The 27,511-nt window shown below is 43.3% G+C and overlaps 1 protein-coding gene across 3 annotated transcripts; it reads right to left on the bottom strand.

Moving 5' to 3' along the window:
* IVNS1ABP (influenza virus NS1A binding protein) lies at nt 1–26,183 on the bottom strand. Of its 3 annotated transcripts, none has more exons than XM_075616920.1 (15): nt 26,025–26,183; nt 19,132–19,315; nt 18,199–18,322; nt 17,511–17,680; nt 17,357–17,432; nt 15,358–15,531; nt 11,790–11,915; nt 9,649–9,756; nt 5,919–6,048; nt 5,156–5,380; nt 4,379–4,500; nt 3,456–3,582; nt 2,551–2,682; nt 2,269–2,442; nt 1–1,258 (listed from the first exon to the last, which is right to left on the bottom strand). In XM_075616920.1, the coding sequence occupies exons 3-15, from the start codon at nt 18,307–18,309 to the stop codon at nt 1,005–1,007; spliced, it is 1,929 nt and encodes a 642-aa protein (XP_075473035.1). In that variant the 5' UTR covers nt 18,310–18,322; nt 19,132–19,315; nt 26,025–26,183; the 3' UTR covers nt 1–1,004. The 3 variants fall into 3 exon arrangements, with proteins under 3 accessions (XP_075473035.1, XP_075473036.1, XP_075473037.1); XM_075616921.1 differs by lacking the exon at nt 26,025–26,183 and adding an exon at nt 25,849–25,970; XM_075616922.1 differs by lacking the exon at nt 26,025–26,183 and adding an exon at nt 21,201–21,367.
* Between the last annotated feature and the right edge of the window lie 1,328 nt (nt 26,184–27,511).

Here is a 27,511-nt window from a genome sequence, read left to right as displayed (position 1 = left end):
TTGTATTAACCGCCATGTTTATTTAAGGATTGTGTGTGCATTAATAGTTTATAGAAGGACAAGTTATTGATGGTTTTTAACGCTAGAACATTTTTTCTGGTTCATTTTGCAACGCAACATACAGAGTGTGTCTGTTTTGTAAAGAGACCCGGAAAACATATTTTTGCAGATAAATGTGCTTCTAAATTTCTAGATTCTACCACTGTACTTCAAGACACATCTTGGTTCAACATAGGAGTGAAAAACAAAAAAATGCAACTGAAAGTACTTCCAAAAAACAACAACTTCTACCGCTGTCTGAAATAAGCAAAAGCTTATTTTTAGCTAAATGGGAAAAAAATCACAACTGTTATAAGAATTTGCTGAAACCTAATCACATACCCAACTCTTACTGTGGTTGAAGTAAAAGCGTACAGGCTTATGGATAGCGGATAAATCAAACGTCATCGTGACAAAAACACATTGAACATTTTATCAGTATTAATATTATATAAAAACGGTCATAAAAAGGCAATCCAAAAAGATGTAACCATTGTGGCATACCTGCACTTTTTTTGTTTAATAAAAAATATCGATTTTATATTTAATAAGGCTTTTAGCACATTTTTATTTACCGAACCAAAAAAAATAAAAAATAATGCCACAAACATCACTTGTGTACGGTTAAAAAGTTTGAACTCTCGACAATTAAGCTGAATAATTGGAATTCCCCACGTCGAAAAGCAGCAACATACACCTGAAATATATACACAAAGATACTTTTAGGGAAAACAAAAACCAAATATTTCATAGAATTCCTTTTGTCGAAGTCATTTCAAAGTCTGCACAAAAATAATTGTACCTTCTTCCCGAGCAAAAGAAAACAAAAGTATTTACAGCATTTGGAAACTATGCAAACGTTTGCATTGCTGATGCAACATGAATATCTTCATTAATCTATATTGCTCTCTGCCTAACTATGAGCTCCATCGGTCAGTTAGTTCGTGTTTAATAATATACATTTGCTAAGATCTGAAAGTTTTGGTAAACTGGCTCCATTCGTTGGACTCCGGGTTGTAGGATTCAACGGTGTTTAAGAACTCGTTCCCATCAAAACCGCCCACAGCAAATATATTGCTTGCCACGGCCACGATGCCGGCATTGCTTCGTGGGGAGGTCATCCCGCCCATCATTTTCCATTCATTTCTAGCAGGGTCGTACGATTCCACGCAGCTTAGTGCGTGGGAGCCGTCAAAGCCCCCTCCCACAAACAGTTTGCCTGGGGAAGAGAAACACAAGGACCTTCAGTTTGCATGCATTTCAGTTTGACAATTACAAGATTTAATGCGTTTCCCCCACAGCAAAATAGGATACGTGGGGAAGAGATGACTGCTTCAGATGAGCCTCACAAATAGAGCAAGTAAAAAAAAGAAGTTCAACCTTTGTTAAATATTCAGTGGGAGAGATTCTTTGTCCTATATTTATAGTTCTGTTGATGCAGAGGAAAAGAAAATTCCTCCCTGACTCCAGTAATGGAAGATTTCTATCTGGAACACGCTATGCTCAACTTATTTGAGTATAGCCTCGTATAATTTTCCTTTAATATAAATCTTTGTCCGCACAGTCCCCATGGATAGTAAATTCCACATTTTCATTACCCTTAAAAAATGTTTTCCTTTGCCGCTGATGAAATTAAATTCCTTTCATCTGACGTGTCATTCGTGGGATGAAAAGGTCCCTTTCAATGTTCCTTGGATATATTTGTAAATAGTAACCACATCCCTTCAGCGCTTGTTCCCCCCCAAAGTACACAATCTTAATCGGGACATATACATTTTCTTTTAAAGAATGATCCAAATTCGTATCTGTGATTCAGTACGAGTTTAGTTGTAACATCTACTCCTGGGTTTACTTCCCTTATTCCCAGACTAACTTTGTAACCAAATAAAAACCATGGTAGAAAACGACTGAAAAAATCCTGGAAAATAACAGAATGGCGGGGAAAAAAAATAAAAATAACGTTTACAATTAACTCTCCATATGCTTCTTTACTGCACCGGGCTTGAAATGTAATACAAATCCCAGTATAACATGTACATACACTGTACACTGACTATGATGGGAGAAGAGTTGCTCCAGTTACCAGACTATGTAACCATCACAGCCCTCAATAGTAGGATTTAGTACGGAACGGCTCCGACATTAATGCACATTACAAATAATATCCAGGTAATACACAAGCATTACATTGAAAAAATAAATAATTTACCATACGAATTCAGGTTTTACCTTCATAAACAGCAACTCCTGCTCCTCGGCGAGCCACGTTCATGGGTGCCATCAATGTCCAGGTGTCATTTTCAGGATTATAACGCTCCATCGTATTGAGACAATTCCAGGACTCCGCTCCCCCAATCATGTACATGTAACCACCAAGCTCACAGACGGATGACTGATGCCTTCCTGCAGGGATAGGGAAACAAAATGGTCATACAGTAACACCCCGCACAGATTGCAAGAGATAGTTGGCTGTTCTTTACAAGGGAAGAATACCGAACACTGGGCACTTACTAATGTTTAGTGGCGCACAGCTCGTCCATGATCTTTCTATCGGCTCAAACACATCACAGTTTTTAAGTCCTTTCTGACAATACGGATCTGAGCCTCCAACAATGTACAACTTTCCATTGAGGGCACAAACACCTATTTACAAACAAAACACAGGCTGGTCAGCACACCAATTGCTGTCTGCATAGAGAAAATCTCCAAGATAAGTGGTTGCACAGGAGGAAAGGCAGCCCAGAAATAAAAACTGCCTGCTCCCCAAAGCACCGGTGCAAGAGAATAGAAATCCCCCGCACACACTAATTGGGAATAATAATAATAATAACCAAACACAGAAAGTGGGTGTGTGTGGGGGGGGGGGGAAGGGTGTCAGCTCAGGCATTTGGAGGGAGCGACTGCTCGGGTGTGGGGGATGACTGCTCAATTGTGTGCGGGGGCAACAGGGGATGGACATCACTACGCCTGGGAGCTTACATATTAGTGATTTCCTATATGAAAACAGTACAAATAATTAAATATTTCACTTCAAGAGTGACTAGGTCATCTTAAGGCAGCCAGTAATACTGAGATTATATTGTATTTATATAGAGCAGCAGTATTATATGAGCCAGGGAAGTGTAAAACCAATTGGGATTAGCGCTCAACACAAGTAATCATTGAGAGAAAGGAGAGTCTGCCACAAAGAGCTTACAATCCAAGTCAATGACACGGATAACGTTATCAATGCTACAGAGGTTTGAAAAGGGAACTCCCTCTTCACTTAAGTGAACAAGGCAATGGTTTCCAAACCCACCACACTGCCCCCCTTTCTATGTGCAGAGAAGCCTTTGCATGATACTACCACAATGAAGGAGGATTTCATGCACGGTTCGTGTGTGCACTTCTTAGGAAGGAAATCATAACCCCAGTACCTGCATTACACCGGTTTGTTCTCAACTCTGGAACTGGGGTCCACATATCCAATTTGGGGTCATATTTTTCCCCACCGCTGAGGTCATCGGAGTGACCATTTGAGCCTCCTACAACATACAGGTGACCCTAAAACAGGAAGAATAAAACCATATCTGTTTGGGGAAGAGGAATCTCTTTCCTCACTATTTTAAGTTGAAAATTTTCTTAGGTTTTGTCCTGTACTCAGCATAACGTACACAAGCTTTCTAGACTAAATTATTGGTATTATTGGATCAAGAATATCCAGCGATTTGAAATAGTACCATTAAAATAAGTTATTTCATTGTTAACCTTTTATTTTAAAAAACTTTAGTCTATAAAAAGGTAACTGTCCAAGGTGGGTTAACTCTTCTCTGCCAAAGGGGGTTACAAGCAGGCGCACATCAGCTCATGGTACCCGTTGAAATCCATGGCAGACCTGAGCATCATGTGGGTGCTCATGCTGGCCAAGTGTACCAGAAGACTGCCAAAGCCTTGGGTAGACTCTGGACATAGTTTGTGTGTGTGAGTGTGTGAGTGTCACATTGTGCACCCTTTATACACCGGTCTGACACTGCTCCTAGATATCAGGAAAGGTTCCATTACAAGGACCAAAGCTGATATTGCTACCATCAACTTCTAATTTAAGGCTGGTAAGAATTAATTACTAGAGAAATGGCCACAGAAACATTCCTACGGCTTAGGAAAACAAATGAGGATGACAAAAATAGCACGTCCAGCAGGCTCAATAGCTCTGAAGCGGAGGTTATAATCATCTTTAACAGGACAACCGAGCCAAGTGGCTTTTACACAAGTGGCAGGTGCAACAGCTACTGCACTATTCATCAGGGCGAGGTCACGGTGTTAGCGTCAGACAGGGTACCAGGTGTGTCGCCATACTCACCATCAGAGCGGCCATTTGGAATCTGGCTCTTGGCGTTTTCATTGGTGAAATAAATTTCCAAATGTCTTTAACTGGATCGTAACATTCGACCGTACGGAGACATTCTTCTCTGTTGTAACCGCCTGAGGAAGAGGGAAATAGGACTAGAGTTGAGAAAAAGTCCCTATTTATTTACATGCTTTGCACATACCAGTAACCTATAAAAAAGTGTTATGTGATTATTCAATATATTGGAGACCAATATGAAGGAGGGTTTAATGAGCAAATGTTTTTGAAAGAAGGGGGAAAAGGTTATAAACCCTTAAGTCAACCATCTATAATGTACGGTATTAATAATCTACGTCATGCTCTTAAACAGGTAAAGGTCTTTCATGTGGTCCTTGGACTCAGCACCTTAAGCAACTAGCATGAAATTAGCAAAGTGCAAAAAATCTATTGGCTGCTGGGGTCACCAATAAAAAGCAAAGATGTCATCTTGTGTCACAACTTTTCTAGAGGTCGCGGGTGCGAGCCCTGACCAACCGCCATTTTGGATCATACTGTTTGCCCGGCAGACTCCAGGCTCACGCTCCGGAAACACGGCGTCCCCCAGATGTAGGGACACCACCGATTAGCTTCGGAAAACCAACATTTTCAGGCAAGAGTTGAAAAACAAATAATGGATTGCGCTTTAAAAAATTAATAAAGAGTACAGAGATTTGGAGACCTTGCAGCTCTGAGTTTGATGCGAATGTATATATGAAAGGGTACATAAAACATTATTATGGTAACTCATACCTGCTGCAATGAGCTTTCCATTTAATTCCACCGTTCCCAGCCCAGAACGGGCGTAGTGCATGGGGGACATGACCTTCTCCACGGAATCATCAGGCGGCATTTCAAGACTCAAACTTTTTACCAGGCGTGGGGTACTGGAGGGGGAGTTCTGAGGAGTGTTGCGTCCGTGCAGAAAAATCACACACAGCGTGCCGTTCAGGACAGCGAGACATAAGTACGTTTTATCTGCAATGTGAAAACCATCAAGGACGCGAGAATTACTCTGCAGTGTATTACACTTCTACGTACATATTCGCCCCATCACTGCCAGGGGCGCCTGCAACAGGCCGACAAAGGGGTTCATTGAATAGTACACATTACTGTTTGGACAATCTGGAGAATCACTGTACATCACAGCAGTGACACATTGGTAAAGGATGGGAAGAGGAAATATAAAACTTTATTAAATTGCTGGCAGGTCCCATTTCGGTGGCAGAAAGACGTAGTGGTTGTGCACACAAGTATGTGTAATATGCAACAGAACGGTCATACAAAGCAAAACTGTAACCCCTCACGATGAATGTGCAGATGGCAAATTGCGTATTAATCCCACCCAAGACAATGCTAAATATTGTAACACAAGAAATTAAAGAGGTCAAGGACCCACATCTTGGATTATAACTGTCGAGTTTATACCCCCACCTCACCCCCTTTCCAGCCCAGAATTATAAACAGGGCTTGATTTCAACGACTATATATATATTTAAAAAAAAAGTTGGCTCACTTGTTTTCTTCTCCGATGCGATTATTTTCCATTCGTGTTTGGGGCGCAGTGGCATGGTAACTGGAGGGGAGAGCATCCCAGACAAGCTGCTACTTAGGTGCTTGTGGTCATTTTCACGGGGCGATTTTTTCTGTAAAATCAAAATACGGGCAGCTCCAGCAACTGCAACCATCTACAATCTCTACATGTAAAGTGGTAATGCTGCAAACCCAGAGCACCAATTATTAGAGGCTTCTCACAATGCTCAGAATTAGTCGTATTTTGCTATACGAAAATGGAATCCCGCGGGGGAAGAGATAGGCGGTGCACTGCTGAAAAATAAGCCCGGATTGCTCAGAGGTCTATTAAAAACGTATATTTATTGGGCCATAGGCAACATTATAAAATATAAAGAACTAGCAGAGAGAACTGACGCGTTTCGCACTTTATCATACTTCACAACAGGGCTGTTAACTTCGGGCCAGGGCCACAAATCTGGCCCCAAACTGCCTTGAAGCGACCCTTGGGATTGTGCCCCTGCTAATTTCACTGTTGCTCATCAGGCAACTAAGAAACAGACACTGAAATGAACTATTGCTTACATTAATTTGTACAAAAGGAAGTATGACACACACACACACACACACACACACACCTTTCTACATGTCGTTTTGTTCTTACCTTGGCCGTTGGGAAACCAATTGAAGAGTAATGATGCACTAAATGCAGTAACCGTCATAACAAATGCTAAATTGATGGAATTTGATCCGGATAAAGTACTCATAAATACGAAAATTGGGAGCCACACTTGCAACGCGTTAATTGGATTTGTGTTGTAACGGATCGCGTTATAAAGGGGTTAAACTGTATAAACTTTCAGTAAGTACTCATTGGGCCCTGGCATTCTTTTTTGCTAAATGTTTTACAACGAGAATCTATGCTATCAATACAAATGTCTTTATTTATATAGCGCCATTAATGTTCATTGCGTTTCACAGCAGTAATACACGTTACAAAATCATATCAATAACAAGTAATACAAATAACATAAAATGGGAAGAAGTGCTTCAGACATAAAACATTTAGAAGAAAAAGAGACAGAAATACCCAAAGCTATATCCAATGTGACAAAATACATACTGCAATACTTCAGTGCGGATATTCTCGTGAGCAAGGGTCCTTTAGTTAAATAGTATCTCTCGTTTTTGATAGAGATATATATATATATATATATATATCTCTATTATATATGCTTTATAAAGAATGTGGTGGGTTTTAGGGTTCTTGAGCTTGCTGGGATATTGTGTGTTTATTGATTTAGGAAAAGGAGTCCCTGCTCTGAGGAGCTTACAATCTAATTGGTGGGTAGGAAAACCGTACAGAGACAGTAGGAGGGCGTTCTGGTAAGTCTGCAAGGGGCCAAGGTTTATGTATGAGGTGTAAAGTATCAGCCACGGAGCTACTCATGATTCGTTAAGCAGATGTGTTTTAAAGGTGGATCTTAAGGGTGCTAATCGGCTATTGAGGGGATGGGCATTTCAGAGGTGTGGGTCAATCAGTGAGAAAGATTTAAGGTGGGAGATGGCTTTAGAAACAATGGGGTAGAGAGACGACATCCTTGAGCAGAACACAAGAGTCGTGGTCAACATACCCATCATGATGGACGCGCCGCTCTGAACTGCAGGGCGGTAGACTCCTGAAGAGATTTTCAAATTTGTTTCTGGCAGACGACTGCCGCATCACGTGAGCGGTTAAGCCAATGAGGGTGAACCACTCACGGCCAACGTCGTGATCAATATGCTGCTCTGCTGCAGTGAGGGTGACGTCACTGGATCGTGCTGCCACTCAGCGGCATCTGGTATAATCGTAACCACAGGCTACGATTGCACCAGCACGATTTGGTGACGTCACTGCTGTGATTCGGCCAAGCAGCATGTTTAACTGAAGTCAAGAGGCAGCTGGATAGGGAGGCGTCGCCGTGAGAGGTTCGCCCTCATTGGCTGAACCACTCGCATGACGCGGCTGTCGCCTGCCAAGAACAAATTCTCATGTCTGCTCTCCAGTCTGCTGCCCTGCAGTTCCAGGCGGCGCGCACGTCGCTCGAGCTATGTTTACCCTAAATGGATTGCAGTCATTTGTTTTTGAGCCGCGCGGCTGATGCCGCAGGCCGATTTTTGTACAATCACGGTCGAAAGCTTTAAAAGTTAGGCGGTGAATGGAGTGCGTGATACAGCATTTGATAGGAAGCCAGGAGAGGGATTTCAGCAGGGGACACGCTGAGACAGATTTAGGAAAGAATACAGTGATTCTGGTAGCAGTGTTTAGGAGAGAGACAGACGAGAGGCAGGAAGGCCGGACAGCAGGAGGTTACAGTAGTCGAGATGGGAGAGAATAAGGGTTTGTGTCAGAGTTTTTGCAGTCGAGCAACAGAGGAAAGGACGTATCTTTGTAATATTGCGGAGAAAAAAAACCGACAGTTTTTAGCTACCTTTTGAATGCGAGGAGTTGAGTGTGATCCTTTGGCAGCGTGCTTGTGCTAGTGGGTGTATGATAGTACTTCTAACAGTAATGCTATACTACAGTATAACCTCCTTTTTCACATTAGCTACTGCATATATAGCCTTTTTTTTTATATATATAAGTAAAGGACTGTCTTTAGATAAATCACCCTCCTGATTGCAGTATTTGGAGCACTCTCTGTGCTGAGAAACTTGGATACACTTATTAGGCAGGAGGAAATGAGGATACAGTTCTCTCCTAATCCACAACACCACATCCCTTGTGAATCTTCAGATTAAATTAGTCCAATTTAACATTTTAAGACCAGGAACTCAACATCGCATTGTAGGACAAAATGACCTGTGACAATTTTAAGCCCAGTCCTATTTGGGAATAAAAAGTTCTTTGTATCAGAAGATGGGTATTTTACTAAAATACCATGTAATTATAGCATTGTCCAAAGTGCAGACACAACATACACATGTACAATATGCATCAAAATTGGATGAAATGGCCCACTGCACTGGTAAATAAACTATTTTATTGTATGAAATGTTTGTCTCGATTTGCACTTTTTTCAGTACCCAAATATAAACCAGATGTGACCCCAAACAACTCAGTGGTTCAGCCTAGTGCTGTAAAGCCTGAAACAGGTTACAGCAAATACAACAATCAAAAGTGCTGAGGATATTTGTTTTTTGTAATGTTATTCAGCAGCTGGGGAGTCCTGCCGTCCCCGGGCACCGGACGGGTAGCGCGTATATATTTTTTCTTGAGTGGTGCCGTCTGGCCCGGACTGTAAACCAGCATGGAATGCAAAGTACTAAAACTTAAAATAGTACCTAAATAAATTAAGTTTACACTGGGAGATATTTATTGCTAAGGAATATAATCTTATAGCGGCTACAGCCAACTGGATTTTGACGCAGTATATTTTCTGGGCTCTTCCAAATGTCATCTGTTTTATCTTTTTAAACTAATTATGCAGCCAAACAATAAAACGTAAACACTTTGGATGAAGACCCTTTGATAGCAAGACGTCCCATGGAACAGAAAGCCATGTTTAATTTCCCAAGCTACATCTTTGCTCTGTGGATTAAGGAAACCAATTAGAAAATGTTTTGAAGTCTGCTGTTGGGGATTGACCCTCGCGCTGATGTGCATCTAAAGCAGATTTCCAGCAAGATGATCTTTTTAGCACGACATCTGTATCAGGAAAACGACTGACATTTTAACAATGTAGGTTTTATACCTGCACAAACTGAATGTGGTCTTCGTCACTGCCCAATGCCTTAACCCGTCCATCTTGCGGATGCCCATCACGCAGCTTGTGGTCAGCTGAGTAGTACAATGTTCTAACCTGCAAAACAGCAACAGAACACCCGTATGGATACCTTCTCCATAAACGGCAAATACTCAGTTCCAGGTCATCTTCACTGTGGGCATGGACTCCAATGTCTCTCAAAATTACAAAAAAAAAAAAAAAATTATATATTGGATGATGTCGATCTTCTAAACACTATGAAGAATCTTCGCTTCTTTGGGTTTAAAGAAATCTTCATTTTCCACAACAACAAAAAAGTAGATTTTCTAGTGCAGGATAAGAGATGACAGAAGCACAAATGTACATACAAAACCAAGAGCTTTACACATCGGTTAAATCATTTGTCTATACTTCTAAGTTAGAAAAAATAAATAAAAGTGTAATTTATACAAACAGGTAGTATCAAGTACTAGTAGGAACCAAAATGGATTAGTGCTAAACAATTTAAAACTATGGGGGGAAAAAAAAATTATATTCATATATAAAAACAAACAAACAGATATTCCACACAAACGTTTAGGTGGTTGACTTAAAACATCAGAATGCGAAGGTTATACAAAGCCTATGAAGTATGAGCACACAAGTGCTTTTAGAAAACGTACGTAGGATTTCTTTGTTTTACAAGTTGCATTATTATTATGAACAATCTGTACAGATAAGGAGCCTGTGGCCTAACAGATTTTCTTGTTTAGATGCATATGCAGACGCACAGGTTAAACACACATTAACAAAATGGTAAAAGTGCTTAGAACGGATCTCCAGTTACCCAACAGGAACAGAGTAGTAAGAAAGGTCTCCGTACACCAATACTTTAAATACAAAACTGTTCTCACCAACCTTTGTAGCCAGCTGCTCGTCATGACTAGACATTAGCCTGGGATACATGGAAATAACATTCTAGTAAATCACATTGGTCCTGGGGGGACATGTAAATTCATTGAATATTGCGATACCTTTTAGGAGACCACAAATAAGAGTTCTTCATAGGTCAAATTATAGTGGCAGAACCTCCCAAGTCTCGTCTTCAAGTGTATGCCTTCATGAAGAGTCATCATGTTAGGTTCGTAAATGGTATCGCAGCCCACAATGAATCTATACTTTAGCCTTACACAACGCAATTTTCGGAGTGCAAACATGATCGGGTGATGTTTTGGAAACGAGTTGCAATTATAAATGTGTCATCTTTAATTTAGCATAGAAATAAAATAGGGTTGAGATTTCGATTTGAGAATTAGGATTTTGTTCAGGATTTAATATCTTGCACCGAAACGTGCGCTCATAAATGAGCCGGCAAATTGAGAGCACTGACGAGTTATACGGCAATATTGGTGCATCTGGGATATTCTACTGTGTTCCTGCCGAGATGGAGCATTATATATACACTATATACACAGATAAAACGCTCACGCAGGTCCCCATAAAGATATAATCCTGAAAAAAATATTTTACCAAATTCTAATTTTTACCAATACCATTATTAGTACTCTTATCTATAAATCATTTTGGATAAGTACCAAATAAAAAAAAAATGAAAAAAGGTGTCAGACAGAACGTTTAAATGCTACAATTTACACAAACGTATTGAGATATCCTGTAAAAGGAGTAAACACCATTAAATCATCATCATGGTTGTCTGCCCACAGCGGATGTTCTTAGCTGGGCTAAGGAAGAGCGGTGCTTCATTACGGATCAATAAAACCTGGAGGTTTCTGCGGTGATCTTCTGTCTTGGGTGTCCTAGTTTTGTTAATAAACCTATGGGAAGATAAATCAATGTGGGGGAACAACCATTAGAAGGTTTTATCATGTCGCTGCAATCTCAAGCATTAATACCTGCAAGAATCAGTCATTTCAAGCAGGAAACACTTTAGCACTCGAGAATAAGAAAATAAAAAGTTTTGGGAAAATAAGGTAATTCATCTCACCTTTAAAACCTACCAGTTTTCAACTGAAAACAGATACTTTCTTTATTTTGGGCTCTGATTATCATAAAAGGACAATTTCAATTAGTTAAAAAATGACTTTTTGCTAGCATACTATGCTTTTCTGTGCATTTTTGTGAAGACTAACCTCTTCAATGAGGGCCTCCACACTTTCGCCATTCTCCCATATGCTTCGCTGAACCCAGTTGATTACCTTTGTGTACAATTTACCGTTGCTGGGGAGAGAGACATTTTCTTCCAGCATTATTTCCAACTACATAAATAAAAGAAAATACTTGCTGTCATTTCTCAGAAATACAAACTAGCAAATAGAGCAAAAGAGCAATTGGAATGTAATACAGACCCAATATACATTAAACACCCATTTAAAGATGCAAACCCACATAAATATGTTGCTAAGACTTGCAAAAAAAAAAAAAAAAACAAGCAAACAACCCCATAACCGCTCAACTACAAGAGACTCGATGTAAAGGGACATACAATAAGCATATTATTAGGTATCCGATCCCACAGGAATAATCCCCCAACAGCAGCCAGGCTAGATTTTATAAAGAACCCACTATAAGCACTCCATACCCCCTGATGTATGATGTGAAAATTAAAAATAACTTTTAATGCTATACTAATTAAAATAATGGGTGTTAAAATTCAACAAATGACACACATATATGATACCCATATGATATTCTGGGTAACTAAGTGGGCGACAATTTGAGGTTAATTGGATCAAACTGTCCCAGGGAGCCGGTATGCAGTAATCCCTATTAGTGGTTAATTAGATGTACGCTGGTATGAGTGACCCTCACACTTAGCGTTGAGAAAGAGTTTCTAATCGCGAAACGCGCGCGTCGGCATCTGTCACGTGCACGCGCACCGTCAGTACTCACGTGGCAGCATTATCGAGTTGCAGAGCAAACAGCTGCCAGACGGCTAACGTGTACTCCCTTCAATGTTGGGCAGGAGTCTTTGTGGTGACTCGGTGACGCATGGTGAGGCGAGGGCTGCTCGATTTCCCTTGTTATTTTGTTGCATTAGTGTAACCAGCACTCCTAACGGTGGTAGCACATTCATTAATATGTGCATAGGCATTCCAACAGCCACACAGTTTCTAGGGGTACATTAGCCACGGCGTGTGCATTTATGAGTGGTATTAGCTCTCTGTATTTATGGACTTCATGAGCTAGTACCCAGGTGATTTATATGTGAATTAATATGGTGCATATGTGACTGATTTACCTTCACTAGATCTGTATACCATATGCTCATTGAGCAGTTTACTAACAGTGTGTTCAGTGTTGCTTTGTGGCAGTATTATAACAGTGTCTCTTTCTCACTCAGCATCCACCAAGTAACCTTTTCCTGCACATTAGACAGGTTTCTTTCCACCATACACAGCGTTATAGCGGCATTAGCACTCCTGACAGTGGAAGCACATTCATTCATATGTGCACAGGTATACTAACAACCACACTGCCTATAGGAGTCTGTGAGCCTCTGCACATTGTGTTCAGTGTTTAACAGCCTACTCCTTTACTATTCTGGAGTTAACCAGTTGCTGTTAGGTGGCTACATGTTGGGTTGTAGAGAGAGAGTCTACACTTTCCATTTATGGATTTATGATTTGCAAAGTGAGCACACACTGGTTTGAAATACTGATGTTTTTGTCTGTACCTACCATATTATGATCCATTTCACATTTCACCTTTACCATCTGGGACCTGTCTGACACCTGAGACAGGTATTGAACAGCCCCTCACTGATACCAGCGTACATCTAATTAACCACTAATAGGGATTACTGCATACCGGCTCCCTGGGACAGTTTGATCCAATTAACCTCAAATTGTTGCCCACTTAGTTATCCGGAATATCATATATATTCATCATAGGGTATCATATATGTGTGTCATTTGTTGAATTTTAACACTTATTATTTTAATTAGTATAGCAGTAAAAATTATTTTTAATTTTCACATCATACATCAGGGGGTATTGAGTGCTTATAGTGGGTTCTTGCTTCTTTAATACTCACCTTATACGTCACCCATTAGCACCCTACCCCCACACTATTACTTTGTACTTGGCTGAAGCGGGGTTCTTCTATATTGATTTAACTAGATTTTATAAAGTGAGCATTTTAAAAAGGTAAATTAAAGGATATTAAGTATACCAATTGCTGTGACATGTTTAAAGGCTGCCATGGAGCCAATCATTGCAATGGCATCAGTTTAGGCTCCTGACAGCTGTATGAAGCTTGTTTTGTACATTTGAAGCAGAGGTTACAGACATCTAAGGGATTTCAGCGTGTAAAGCACTGTGATTATGTAACGCGGCCAGTGATGTCACATACATAGTTTAGTCGCATGGGAATTCTGTGCAGGGCTCCACGCTATGATTTGGCACGGGGTTAGGCGGCCATGAGCAAGGTTTTGTATTGACTTAAATGGTTAACCATTCCCAGACCAAAGTGTACCAGTGGCAGTAACACACATTTGGACGACTGTGGTCTCTTATTTTATTTACCAAAATCCGACCTCTAAGTATTTTGAAACATTTTTCTTTTTAGATTTGGTTCCTAAATACAGTGAGAGGAGACTTCTTCGCTTTTGTCGGTTGTCAGAGTAATCAAGAGTTTGCACATGCAAACCTGCCCATGAAATGTCTGTGAATTGTATGTATAACCTCTGTTCATTTAATGTAAACCATCCATTGTCACCGTAACTCAGTGCCCAGGACATACTTGAAAAAGTGAGGTAACTCTCAATGTATCACTTCCAGGTAAAACATTTTTATAAATAAATAAATCCCTCTTACCTGTATTGGCTCTTTGAAAAGGATAGGGGAGGTAAGAGTAAAGAGAAATCACTGACACATTCCCCTAATCAGAGCCCCCAGAGAAATGGGGTGTATGTTTTTCAAAGAAACAAAAACGTAGCCATAAAGTTGCTTCACAATTATTTACACGTTTCTACGGAAAGCAATTAGATTGTTAAATGAATGAAGCATAAGCAAGATATAAGTACAATATTTATTTGCAGAACTCCCCTAACATGACTCATTGCTTTGTTCAGCGACACCACTCTTCCACACCTAGTTTTACAGGTAAGCTCACTGCATGTGGGGAGCAGTGAAAATGTTAGGACTCCCTGAAACAGCCATGAGAGGCTCGATTAGGTCTCCTAGTGACTTGTGTAAAACAATAGAAAGCATAAATATTTATCTGAAAAAGAAGGTTTAGGCCCCCACTGAGAAGTGCATCTACTCAACACAACCTTCCCAAGACTGCTCTCATCTCAAACAGCAGTGTTCAAACTACAGATATTCAGAGTGTGTGCAAAGCATCAACTCTATTCACAAAGCTGCAAAATAGGTACAGCTCATTAACAGCTGCCATTGAATGGAACTTATGGATCGCGATCAGTGGCATTCATAATTTTGTAGCGAAGACAATAGAACAAATCGCTGTATTGTTAACTTTTTTTGAACAGGTATTTTAAAAAGGACCCCCAAAAAAGTTCAAATTAATGCAGGAAAATCAGTTTCTACCACCAAAGAAAAGGAAGCAAAAACCTCAAACCTAAGAATTATTTTATATGCGCAAAAAAGTTAAGGTACCATTAATATACCAATGCAAACTTACTCACTACTCTTAAAATCAATATGATCGTGTAATGAGTTGCTTGTGACATAACCCACCTTGAGCCGTGGAAGCTTAAGAAAGTCCTCCTGTTCTGAGATTTCCAAGAGATGCTCCTGAATATACCGGTCTATTTTACTTAACAAACGCCAGTCTTCCATGGCGTTTACAAAGTTACGATAAGAGATACAGCTTTGCACATCCATCTTGGACAGTAAATAATCTCCACACACCTTCACAAAACACAAGGAACATTAGGTTATTAGTTTTAGTCGTAAATCGCAACATGTAATATACTACATTTTTATCATTTGTACAGTAGCCACCTCTCCTCTGCAATTCACAGTAGCAACAGACAATTTATTGTACACGCAGCAATAAGAGGATTCAACAGGAGCCAAAACATAAGGAAAGCAAGATACTGTTAAAAAAAATTTAAAAAAAAGTTTATAATGCAAACTTTTCCAAACCATGGCCCATTTGTGTTAGCAAACACACACTTTAAGCTTTGTCCACCCGGCTCTCAGGGAAATAATTTTTTTTTTCACTTTCCCGCTCGCTCAACTATTCGGCAATGCCGCCCCCCTCTCCCTCCCCTCACACTAACACCCCCCCCCCCCCTCACCCCATGCGGGCGCACGAGCAGACGCAGGACACTCGGCTCGCATGTTTTGAGCGCCAGCGCGCTCAGCGCAAGCGGGGACTCAGCCTTAGGCGTGAAATACAGTCTGCAGGAGACCACATCCTGAAGTGAACTCTATGCGGCCACAGTTTGAGCCACGTGTAAATGTGCAGAATGTTCTCATGGTTTGGTTTCACCTAACCGGCTTTCAGGTTCCAGCATAGGTGGAAAGCAGGGGGTCTCCGGTGCTGAACTGCAACCATGTTTACATCTGCGAACCCCGTTTGAACAAATTTTTTTTTATTTTTAGATCTTCCATGGCATGCAGGCCAATAAGAAGTCGCAACATCCTCTGTCGCAGCTTTCTATTGGCCCAAATGCTGCTACCAGGACAGGCACCGTCTACATGGGTAACTACCTCTGGGAGCGGGTGTCCCAAGAGCCGACATTCATGCAGTTCAGCTCAGGAGACCCCTTGTTCCCCACCTATGCTGAAAAGAGGGGCAGTTACTTGTAATGCTCCTTTAAGTTTTCCTTCCGCTGCCAACTCAAATCTTCTGTTCATCAAAATAAATGTAAAATGATGTTATCTGTATGGTTGGTAGATGTGAAGATCGTGCCAAATGTGAGAAAATAATAAAAGCATTGGCTTCTGAAACACATTCAGCAGTAGCCTGTGAGCAGAAATAGCAGCCCGAGTCACGTGCTAAATAAACATGTTATGCACAGCAAGTGTTAATGACCATTGTGCAGCATAGGCACCTGATACGCTTCATCCTTAGTTCTAATAATGAGGTAAAGAAAACCTACAATGGGGCCCAAGTTTGAAAACAAGGTACATCAGTGATAAAACGTGCTATAGATTTCTACTCACAAAACGAGATTTAAAGGCCAGACATAAGTTACTTTATTCACAACGGTGTTACACATAAAACCCTCACGCAAAGCTGTATACTTTGCGTATTCTTTTTAACCATATGCAGTTTTTTTAAGCGATCCCTTAACAGAATAGATTTTCCTGCAGCACTTAAATTTAGTGTTGAAGGGACGGTGGCCCTGGTCATGTGACCCCCTATGGCACTCGCGGTCACATGACCACCATGTTACTTCGGACGGAAAGGAAGACGAGTCCATTTCCTGATAGCGACGGAAGACCAGAACGCAATCTCCCCTGCAGGAAGATTCGGTTGTATGAATGAATTTTAAAAAAAAGGGTAACAGATTTGAGTCCCATCCTCTCACCAGGCTATTCTCCAGAAAGGCCATTTTCAACTTTTGAAAATACAATCATTTCCACCCAAAAATCACATCTGTTTTAGTGGTTATATTACGTTAATCTGCCAAAAAGTTACTTTTTATGGTTTTTACAATTCAATGATCTCTGAAAGGTTGATATTATAGAAATTATGTATTTAGGAATCAGGAAAATATGTTACCTGCTTTACTCGATCTACCTTCAACTTCTTAGCTGCAGAGTAGACATCTTTCACGAGCTCGGTCTCAGCTTTAAGCCTACGAAAACAATTCCCATTTAGGAAGCTAGCATTTACACAACATTACAGAACAGAGGCGTGTGCCACATATACTTACTGGGAAGTATATGCATAGTTTAATAAGACTTCCATTGCCTCTGGGTTGAGGTCATCAAATTTGACGTGGGAAATGCCACGAGATTCACTGTCATTGTTGAAAATCTCAAACAAGAAGGGGCTACAGCAGGCGAGTACAGCCCGGTGAGCCAGCATCTCATGGCCACAAACCTGGGAAGAGGGAAAGAGACATTTAAACTGAAAGCTCACTACTGCATTCCAAAGCCAGAGCTCAAAGCAAGCAACAAAATAATGTGTTTTTGTATTAAACAATTTTGTAAAAACAAAACAAAAAAACCAACACATTTTTAACAAAAATGTACGATCTCATGTGTTTGACTGTCTGACTGTCCCCATAATGTACAACACGAGTGGTTACAAATTGTTTGGAAGCAGACCGTCGTGACAAGCTATTTACTCGGGACATCTTTACTGCAAACCACACAAACTCCCTAACCTACAATCAATATGGAAAGCAAACGTGCAAAAAATAGAATTTGTTAAAGCCGTATGTTCAGTGCTAATTATTCTGTATCGCAACTTGCACTGTGTCAGGAATATAAAACACAAACATTTCTATAAAAGTGTGTAACTATATGTATATAAAACACTATATATTCATGTCTGTATATACACACGAAAATATATACTGTATATAAAAAACACGAAATATATATAGGACAACTTACCTGAAGTTTGACATCACAAAACTGCCCGCTTTTTCGCAAAGCATTTAATTTGGCCACAGAGGACTCAATAAATTGTTCATCCTCAAAAACTAGACATCCGTTTGGAACCATTTTCAGTATGTACCTGTAGGGGGAAAAATAAATAAATATACACACACACACACACACACACACACACACACACACACACACACAGTATAGGGCAGCACATGCAGTGTATCCAACGCCAAATAACCTTTACTACCATCTGTACAATTATAGCTGAAGCTCTCAGCCTCCCGTGCTTCCAACCTGCCATATTCATGGCTAACACATGGCATTTTAGAGAATGTATAAGCAAGAAATCACTTATTTTTAAAAACAAACAACCGTGATTATTTGTTTAGATTTCGCCTGTAAATAGTTACCTGAAATGTGGGATGTTCCCCCTTTTCTAGTTACTGTGTGATGTCACTTTGTACAGAGAAGCACCTGTCCCTTCTCCCCATGTGGCTCTGATACAGAGGGCTGTATTAAATGTGGCATTCACAGCCAGACTCTCAGGCGTGCCATGGGGCACACATTTTGGTGCAGGCCAGTCCTACTAACACTTACATCTGGTTTAAATTAACAGCTAAAACTAAACTAAAACACAGAGGGGATGAGTTTGTATAAAGAGCTTATGTTAAGTCGTTGGGTACATGTAGTAAGACATACAGTGTCAGTGTACAACATTGAAAAAAGGCCGGCAAGAGGCGGGGGAATGAGATGAGAATATATGAAAATTATGGAGATTAAACAATTTCACAAAACAGACTTTTCAATCTCTCAGATTCCAGTAACAGAAAAACATTCATCTCATTACCCGGCGAGAGTGGGAATTAATATTCCTGCTAATGACCATCATACACTTGTTTAAAGCCAAGCTAAAGCGGACATTGGAAATGTACTTACCGAGCACAATGTACAGAGCAAAGATAATCCGTCCAAGGTCCTAGCACCACATCAACACTGTTTTCTTAACTTATTTTTTTTTTTTAACTGAACACTTCAAGATACAATAGCTCAGGAATCCTTGCAACGGTGCAGTCAAAGTCCTCACATACAGGACCGTGTGCGGTTAGTAATTCTGCAACGCCTGTAAATGAGGAAACTCACGGGTTAGAAGAGATTTTTACACCAAGAAAAAAAACAAACAAAAAAAAGCAGTATGGGTTAAAGCAACGGAGCGCAAACTGGGGGGCGAATTTGTATGTGGGGGGTGGGGGGGTTACAGAGGCCCCGCGATCTTCCACATGGAATTTAAATTAAATACCGGGAGAGGCGTGAGTGTAACTCACTTTCCTGCTCTCTGCAGGTCTTCGGCGACACATCGCCATTGCAAACGCTCATCAAATGACGCGGCGGGGTTACATGACATGATGTCACGTGACTTGCGACATAATTTGACAGTCATTGGGGGAGGGAGGGCGCAAACGCTGCAGGTCCCGGGCAGGGGAGGGCAGCTCAAGACGTTTGCGCACCCCTGGGTTAAAGGAACTCAGCCTGCTCATTTAGTACATCATTGGAACCAGGCGATCGTCCGACTCTGAGCCCCATTATTTTTAGCGCTGGGCCCTACCACCCCCAACGTTGGCATTTCAGTTATCTGTAACTGCTCCCTCCAGGGGAAACAAAATTGCGGTCAAATCTGGAGTCCTGCAGGTCAATAAGAAGCCACATCATTGCTTGCGGTTTCCTATGGGACAGCCACTCAAATCCCATTAGAAAAGACTGGTGACTAAACCAATCAGTATTTCGGGAACTGGGGCACGGGCCAATATGGAGTATTATGTGACAATTAATATGCTTTGGACAATATTTGAGAAACTATAAAGCTCGTTTAAACGAAAGACGCATTGGAGAACAGCATTGCAATCAAGTGAAACTGTTCATGCGTGCACTGTCGCTTACTGGTACCAAGGCTTCAATGGATACAGTTCACACGTGAAACTAGTTGAGGTCAGTTGAGATAAAATCTTTGTTTGCACTGTAAATTCCTTTATTTGGGGCAAAAGAAATAAAATCAGGTCTAAGGCTGTTCTGAGCCAGCTAGAGTAGGAACCGCGCTTTGGTGCGACCTTGAGACTGTCCTGCCTCTACTTGAGCTAGAAACAAACTGTGACCAAATACACACAATAGGCATGATGGCAGCTTTCCCCCCCAAAGCAGCCTATGTGAGGAGAACCAGACCGCACTAGCAAGCTGAAATGTGTACTAGCCCGTAAAATTGTATTGTTTAACCAATAACAAAACAATGTGACATACAATTTACCTTCTGTTCTCTCTTACTTTGGGGATTATTCGATGAATGAAGATAGTACCGATTGGGAGTTTCCATGCGAAAAGAGCCCCAATCAGCACCACTGCAGTTTAATGACTACCCCCCCTTGTCTCTCAATCTTTCCTCCTGTACCTCACACCTCTTCTCTACCTCTTTACTTCCCCTATCCACCTCAAAATCTCTCATCTCCCCACCTTTTTTTTTTTTTTTTTAAAGAGCTGGATTATATTTTATAATGATGTATAATTAATTGCCTGCGATATTGCCCTGATATACATGTACATTTTCTGCAAATGCCATTTTTAAAGGGATTTTTTTGTTTCAATTTTTTTTATTGCTTTGCATTCACAATTTCACAGTGTACATATCGTATTATATTCAACAGTTCAGCATTTACACATTTGTTCAGAAAAAAACCTTATCTTAACATAGCTTAATGTTTTATAGTAACTGTACACTTCTTCATACTGTGTATTACGATGAGATGGATTCTTAGGATAGAAAAGACAACTCCCCACCTTTGCTTAATGCATCCCCCGTTTTTCCCTCAACCCTCCTATTTACACCTGTACACTTTTTACCTCTTCCCTCTGCACCCATTGTTCATCTTTAGCTTCTACTTGCACATCATGCCCTTGCTCCTTTCACCCCTCAAAAGACTCTCCCTCCTCCACCCCACCACACTAGACAGCCAGTATACCTGGGAAGTGTCGTCCTCTGAAGTTGCAGCTGTCTGAAGCAGACTGTCACTGACACTCTGGACCTACTCTCCCTCCTCCCTCCCATCTCCATTTAGCTTCAGGTTATTCAGGAGGAGGAGATGGGTGTCTAGCAAGCTGAGTGATAGACAGCTACAACCATGTCCCCTGAGTCACCAGTATAAACTGGAGTGCCCTAGTCTGCCGAGAGTCTGGAAACTGTTGTAACTTGCCTAGTTGCAGTCCTGGAAAAAAAACAAAATTAGCAGACTACGTATGAACCCTTATGTAGGGAGGCATGTTTTATAGCTGGCTGCAGAGTTTTATGATGTTTGACAGCTTTATAAAAGCTCATGTCCTCAACGCACCATTAAGACTTCCAGCAAATACAATGCATGCTGGCTTGTTTGGGACTATTTAAGGGATCATACACATTGTAAATGAGATAAAAATACTGCAGTAGCACCAAAATTATAGCTACAGACACCGATTTACATCACCGGGTCCTCCAGCGCTAAACTGCACTATTTCCAGCGCTGGGGACACCCTTCCAGTTTACAAGATACTTATTGGTGAAGTTGCTGGTATTACTTCTGGCTTTTAGAGGGGATTTAAATGGCCATGCAACAGGAAGCCACAACCAATGATGTTGCAGCTTCCTATTGGCCTGTGATTTGGCAGTCATTTTGTTTCCCCCCCCGAGAGATTTACACCCTGTAACTTAATTTGTAGCTCTGGAACTGAATATAATGGTGTTTAACTCAGAAGGAGACCGGGCCCACATATTGTGAAAAAAAAAAAAAAATTAAGGAGAAGGAACGTCTCCATTAAATGATTTGGAGAGGTTGAGTCAATATGAGTCAATGCCTTTCCTAGCAAAATTATTTTGCAGAAAATAATTCAAAGCCGTCACTTCCTAATTTAGTCATGCCTGGAATGGTTTGTTCTTACCACATTCACACACACACACACACACACACAAAAAAAAGGGGGGTATCCTTTACAATGTTTTAAATACACAGACAACTGACATTTCCGTGGAGTCTACCTTAATAATACACATTTATATTCGCCATTGCTCAAGCCTGCAATGTGTTGCTGTGACCTCTCTGCAGCATTCGACACCGTGGACCACCCTCTTCTCCTTCACATTCTCCATACTCTTGGTATTCGGAATAAAGCTTTATCCTGGATCTCCTCTTACCTCTCCCATCGTACTTTCAGTGTCTCTTTTGCCAACACCTCCTCCTCCTCTATTGATCTCTCTGTGGGGGTACCCCAGGGCTCTGTCCTGGGACCTCTTCACTTTTCTCTTTACACACTCTCTCTAGGTGACCTAATCACATCTTTTGGGTTTAAATATCACCTCTATGCTGACACACAAATTTACCTTTCAACCCCTGACCTAACACCTGCTATACAGACCAAAGTTTCTGAATGCCTCTCTGGAATATCATCCTGGATGGCCATCCGCCGACTGAAACTTAACATGGCAAAAACAGAGATCCTTATACTTCCTCCCAAACCTGGCCCTACTACCTCCTTCCACATTGCTATTGGAAATACGATCATTCACCCAGTAGCCCAAGCACGCTGCCTAGGGGTTACACTTGATTCCCCTCTCTCATTCTCCTCTCATATTCAAAACGTTTCTAAAACTTGTCGCTTTTTCCTCCGCAATATCACAAAGATACGCCCTTTCCTCTGTTACTCGTCTGCTAAAACTCTGACTCAGGCCCTCATTCTCTCACGTCTCGATTACTGCAACCTCCTGCTGTCCGGCCTTCCTGACTCTCACCTGTCTCCCCTACAATCTATCCTAAACGCTGCTGCCAGAATCACTCTACTCTTTCCTAAATCTGTCTCCGCATCTCCCCTCCTGAAATCCCTCTCCTGGCTTCCGATCAAATCCCGCATCTCACACTCAATTCTCCTCCTCACTTTTAAAGCTTTACATTCTTCTGCTCCTCCTTACATCTCAGCCCTAATTTCTCGCTATGCACCATCCCGACTCTTGCGTTCTTTTCAAGGATGTCTTCTTTCTACACCCTTTGTATCTAAAGCTCTCTCCCGCCTTAAACCTTTCTCACTTTCTGCCCCACCCCTCTGGAATGCCCTTCCCCTCAATACCCGACTAGCACCCTCGCTATCCACCTTTAAGACCCACCTTAAGACACATCTGCTTAAAGAAGCATTTGAATAGCACTGGATAATTATGGACACATGATACATAAAGCTTGGCCCTCTGCAGACGCACTTACCAGAACTCCCTCCTACTGTCTCTGTACGTTCTCCCTACCTACCAATTAGATTGTAAGCTCCTCGGAGCAGGGACTCCTTCCTTAATGTTACTTTTACTGTATGTCTGAAGCACTTATTCCCATGATCTGTTATTTATATTATTTGTTATTTATATAATATGTATTACTACTGTGAAGCGCTATGTACATTTATGGCGCTATATAAATAAAGACATACAATACAATACCAAGACAACAGCCGTATATATACAGAACATTGTGGGTGTGCTTAAAGGTGGTAGAGGCGTCTGCTTTCACTTCATTGTAACTATAAATCTTGCATTGTGCTTAAACATAGAATTTGTCAGCCACAAGAGCACCTCTGCTCCGATGAGCTTACAGTCTAAAAGTTATTTATTACAAGAAGATCCGACAATTGGAAGTCTGTACATGCAGGGGGTGGCTCTGCGAGCAAAGGCTCAAGGGAGCGGCTCTGCGAGCAAAGGCTCAAGGGAGCGGCTCTGCGAGCAAAGGCTCAAGGGAGCAGCTCCGCGAGCAAAGGCTCAAGGGAGCAGCTCCGCGAGCAAAGGCTCAAGGGAGCAGCTCCGCGAGCAAAGGCTCAAGGGAGCAGCTCCGCGAGCAAAGGCTCAAGGGAGCAGCTCCGCGAGCAAAGGCTCAAGGGAGCAGCTCCGCGAGCAAAGGCTCAAGGGAGCAGCTCCGCGAGCAAAGGCTCAAGGGAGCAGCTCCGCGAGCAAAGGCTCAAGGGAGCAGCTCCGCGAGCAAAGGCTCAAGGGAGCAGCTCCGCGAGCAAAGGCTCAAGGGAGCAGCTCCGCGAGCAAAGGCTCAAGGGAGCAGCTCCGCGAGTAAAGGCTCAAGGGAGCAGCTCCGCGAGCAAAGGCTCAAGGGAGCAGCTCCGCGAGTAAAAGCTCAAAGGAGCAGCTCCGCGAGCAAAGGCTCAAGGGAGCAGCTCCGCGAGTAAAAACACTGATTGAAAATAACACTGGTTCAAATCCAGATGTCGGATCCTTGTGACCTTGGCCAAGTCATTTTAAGCCCCTGTGCCTCATATCAAAATTAGATTATAAGCTCATCTGGGTCGGGACCGTGTCTGTAAAAAGCCTATGTACAGCAGTGCGCAAAATTTTGACCCTGCGCCCCCTCTGCCTTCTCACCTCCCGGCTCGCAGTAAAGGCTCCGGTATCAAATTACATCGCAGGTTCATGTGACGCCACGTTGCCATGGCACCGTGATGGTACGTAACCGCGGCATCATTTGACGCCGGTTACCATGGCATCAAAGATCAGATAGGCGAAGCTGCAGATGCTTTGAGCGGTCTGCGGTTCCATCACCCCCCACCCCTTTTTTTTAAAGCTTCAATGCACATAAGCACACTTACATTGCCTTTTTAACCACTGAGTGTTTGTCCCCTCTAACACTCAAAGGCAAGCGAAAGATCCAAATGACCTGCACATAAGGTCTCACTTCCTTAAATACATGGACATTTGAGGAAATATAAAGTCTCACTATACACTTAACCCCCAGTGGTTCGTGACATTCTGCAGATCGCCGTCACAAAGAGCGCTGAGGGAGCCATCTCAATGGAAAAGGAAGCAGCTAGGGGGGGAAAAAAATCCTAATACATGTGACAAACTGCATATACAGATGTACTCCAATAAATACTCAGTATAACGTCCCTTCCCCCACCTATCATACACACATCCTTCATCAGGACAACTCCATACACTGATTCACTCCATTACTCTGCATACTGCGCCCCCCCACCCCTCACGTATACACAAATCCTTCATCAGGGCCATTATATATTGCACAACGATACTGTGCTGGAGAGGCCTGAAATCACAGCAAAACACCCATCCTCCTCCTCCCCAAAGACACACAGTGACACACACGAGGGGGGGGGGGGGGGGGGGGGGGGGTATAGCAGGGGCCCCTCGCGCACTCACACTATAAGTACACACACGGGGGGGGGTATAGCAGGGGCCCCTCGCGCACTCACACTATAAGTACACACACGGGGGGGGGGGGGGGTATAGCAGAGGCCCCTCGCGCACTCACACTATAAGTACACACACGGGGGGGGGGGGGGTATAGCAGGGGCCCCTCGCGCACTCACACTATAAGTACACACACGGGGGGGGGGGTATAGCAGGGGCCCCTCGCGCACTCACACTATAAGTACACACACGGGGGGGGGGGGTATAGCAGGGGGCCCTCGCGCACTCACACTATAAGTACACACACGGGGGGGGGGTATAGCAGGGGCCCCTCGCGCACTCACACTATAAGTACACACACGGGGGGGTATAGCAGAGGCCCGTCGCGCACTCACACTATAAGTACACACACGGGGGGGGGGGGGGGGTATAGCAGAGGCCCGTCGCGCACTCACACTATAAGTGCGCACTCCTTGCTCATTGAGGCCCCTCCGTCCCTTGCCGGTCCCGCAGCACGCACCTATGACGTAACGTGCAGCGAGCACCCAGGCCAATGACGCAATACCGCACACGCACCACATTCACCGCCGGCCAACACAATAACGTGACGTCATCACCCCCTCACGCTTACCTAACAGGCCTGAGCCACGTCACTGTATGAGGGGACCGGGGAGCTCCACACCACGCCGCGGCCCACGTGAGGAGAGCGCAAGGCAGAGCGGTGGCGCGCGAACCCGGCGCTGCTCGGCAACGGGTGACGACACTGGCGCAGCTCCCGCGCGAGTACACTGATTGGAGCAGGATGCGGTCACGAGCTGCTGGGAGGGAAATGGTGCGCACGCAGTGAGAGGAGCCAGACACTGAACGCATTGATTGGTCGAGGGGATGACGCGACAAACCAGTCAGCACCAAATGTCTCACTCCCCGCTGACGGGCACTATAGAGAAGGGCACTTGCCCTTTTCCAAGATGTCCGCCGCGCAGATTTCTCGCCTGCTTGACGTCACACAGGTCACTCGGTCATTTTAAGTTCCCTAACCACTCTAGTAAATTTAAAGGAGAATAAAGGGTTTATGGTAGAAAACTCCATATTGCCGTTTTTTTTGGGGGGGGGGTCACTGAGAAACCGCACATTGTAGTTTCACCAATAAAACATTTTTTTTCCCCAGAGTAAATAAATAGGAGAAGGGTGTAAGTACTGGTGGGGGGAAGGGGGTGTAAGTACTGGTGGGGGGAGGGGGGTGTAAGTACTGGTGGGGGGGAGGGGGGTGTAAGTACTGGTGGGAACTGGTGGGGGGGAGGGGGGTGTAAGAACTGGTGGGGGGAGGGGGGTGTAAGAACTGGTGGGGGGAGGGGGGTGTAAGAACTGGTGGGGGGAGGGGGGTGTAAGAACTGGTGGGGGAGGGGGGTGTAAGAACTGGTGGGGGGAGGGGGGGTGTAAGAACTGGTGGGGGGAGGGGGGTGTGTAAGTACTGGTGGGGGAGAGGGGGTGTAAGTACTGGTGGGGGGAGGGGGTGTAAGTACTGGTGGGGGGAGGGGGTGTAAGAACTGGTGGGGGGAGGGGGGTGTAAGAACTGGAGGGGGGAGGGGGGTGTAAGAACTGGTGGGGGGAGGGGGGTGTAAGAACTGGTGGGGGGAGGGGGGTGTAAGAACTGGTGGGGGGAGGGGGATGTAAGAACTGGTGGGGGGAGGGGGTGTAAGAACTGGTGGGGGGAGGGGGTGTAAGAACTGGTGGGGGGAGGGGTGTAAGAACTGGTGGGGGGAGGGGGTGTAAGAACTGGTGGGGGGAGGGGGTGTAAGAACTGGTGGGGGGAGGGGGTGTAAGAACTGGTGGGGGGAGGGGTGTAAGAACTGGTGGGGGGAGGGGGTAAGACTGGTGGGGGGAGGGGGGGTAAGAACTGGTGGGGGGAGGGGGTGTAAGAACTGGTGGGGGGAGGGGGGTAAGAACTGGTGGGGGGAGGGGGGTAAGAACTGGTGGGGGGAGGGGGTGTAAGAACTGGTGGGGGGAGGGGGGTGTAAGAACTGGTGGGGGGGAGGGGGGTGTAAGTACTGGTTGGGGGGAGGGGGGTGTAAGTACTGGTGGGGGGAGGGGGGTGTAAGTACTGGTGGGGGGAGGGGG

Source organism: Ascaphus truei, chromosome 10, assembly GCF_040206685.1.
Source record: "Ascaphus truei isolate aAscTru1 chromosome 10, aAscTru1.hap1, whole genome shotgun sequence".
Classification (NCBI taxonomy): domain Eukaryota; kingdom Metazoa; phylum Chordata; class Amphibia; order Anura; family Ascaphidae; genus Ascaphus; species Ascaphus truei.
The sequence above is the reverse complement of the archived record's forward strand: the minus strand, read 5'-3'. Positions and strand labels throughout refer to the sequence as shown.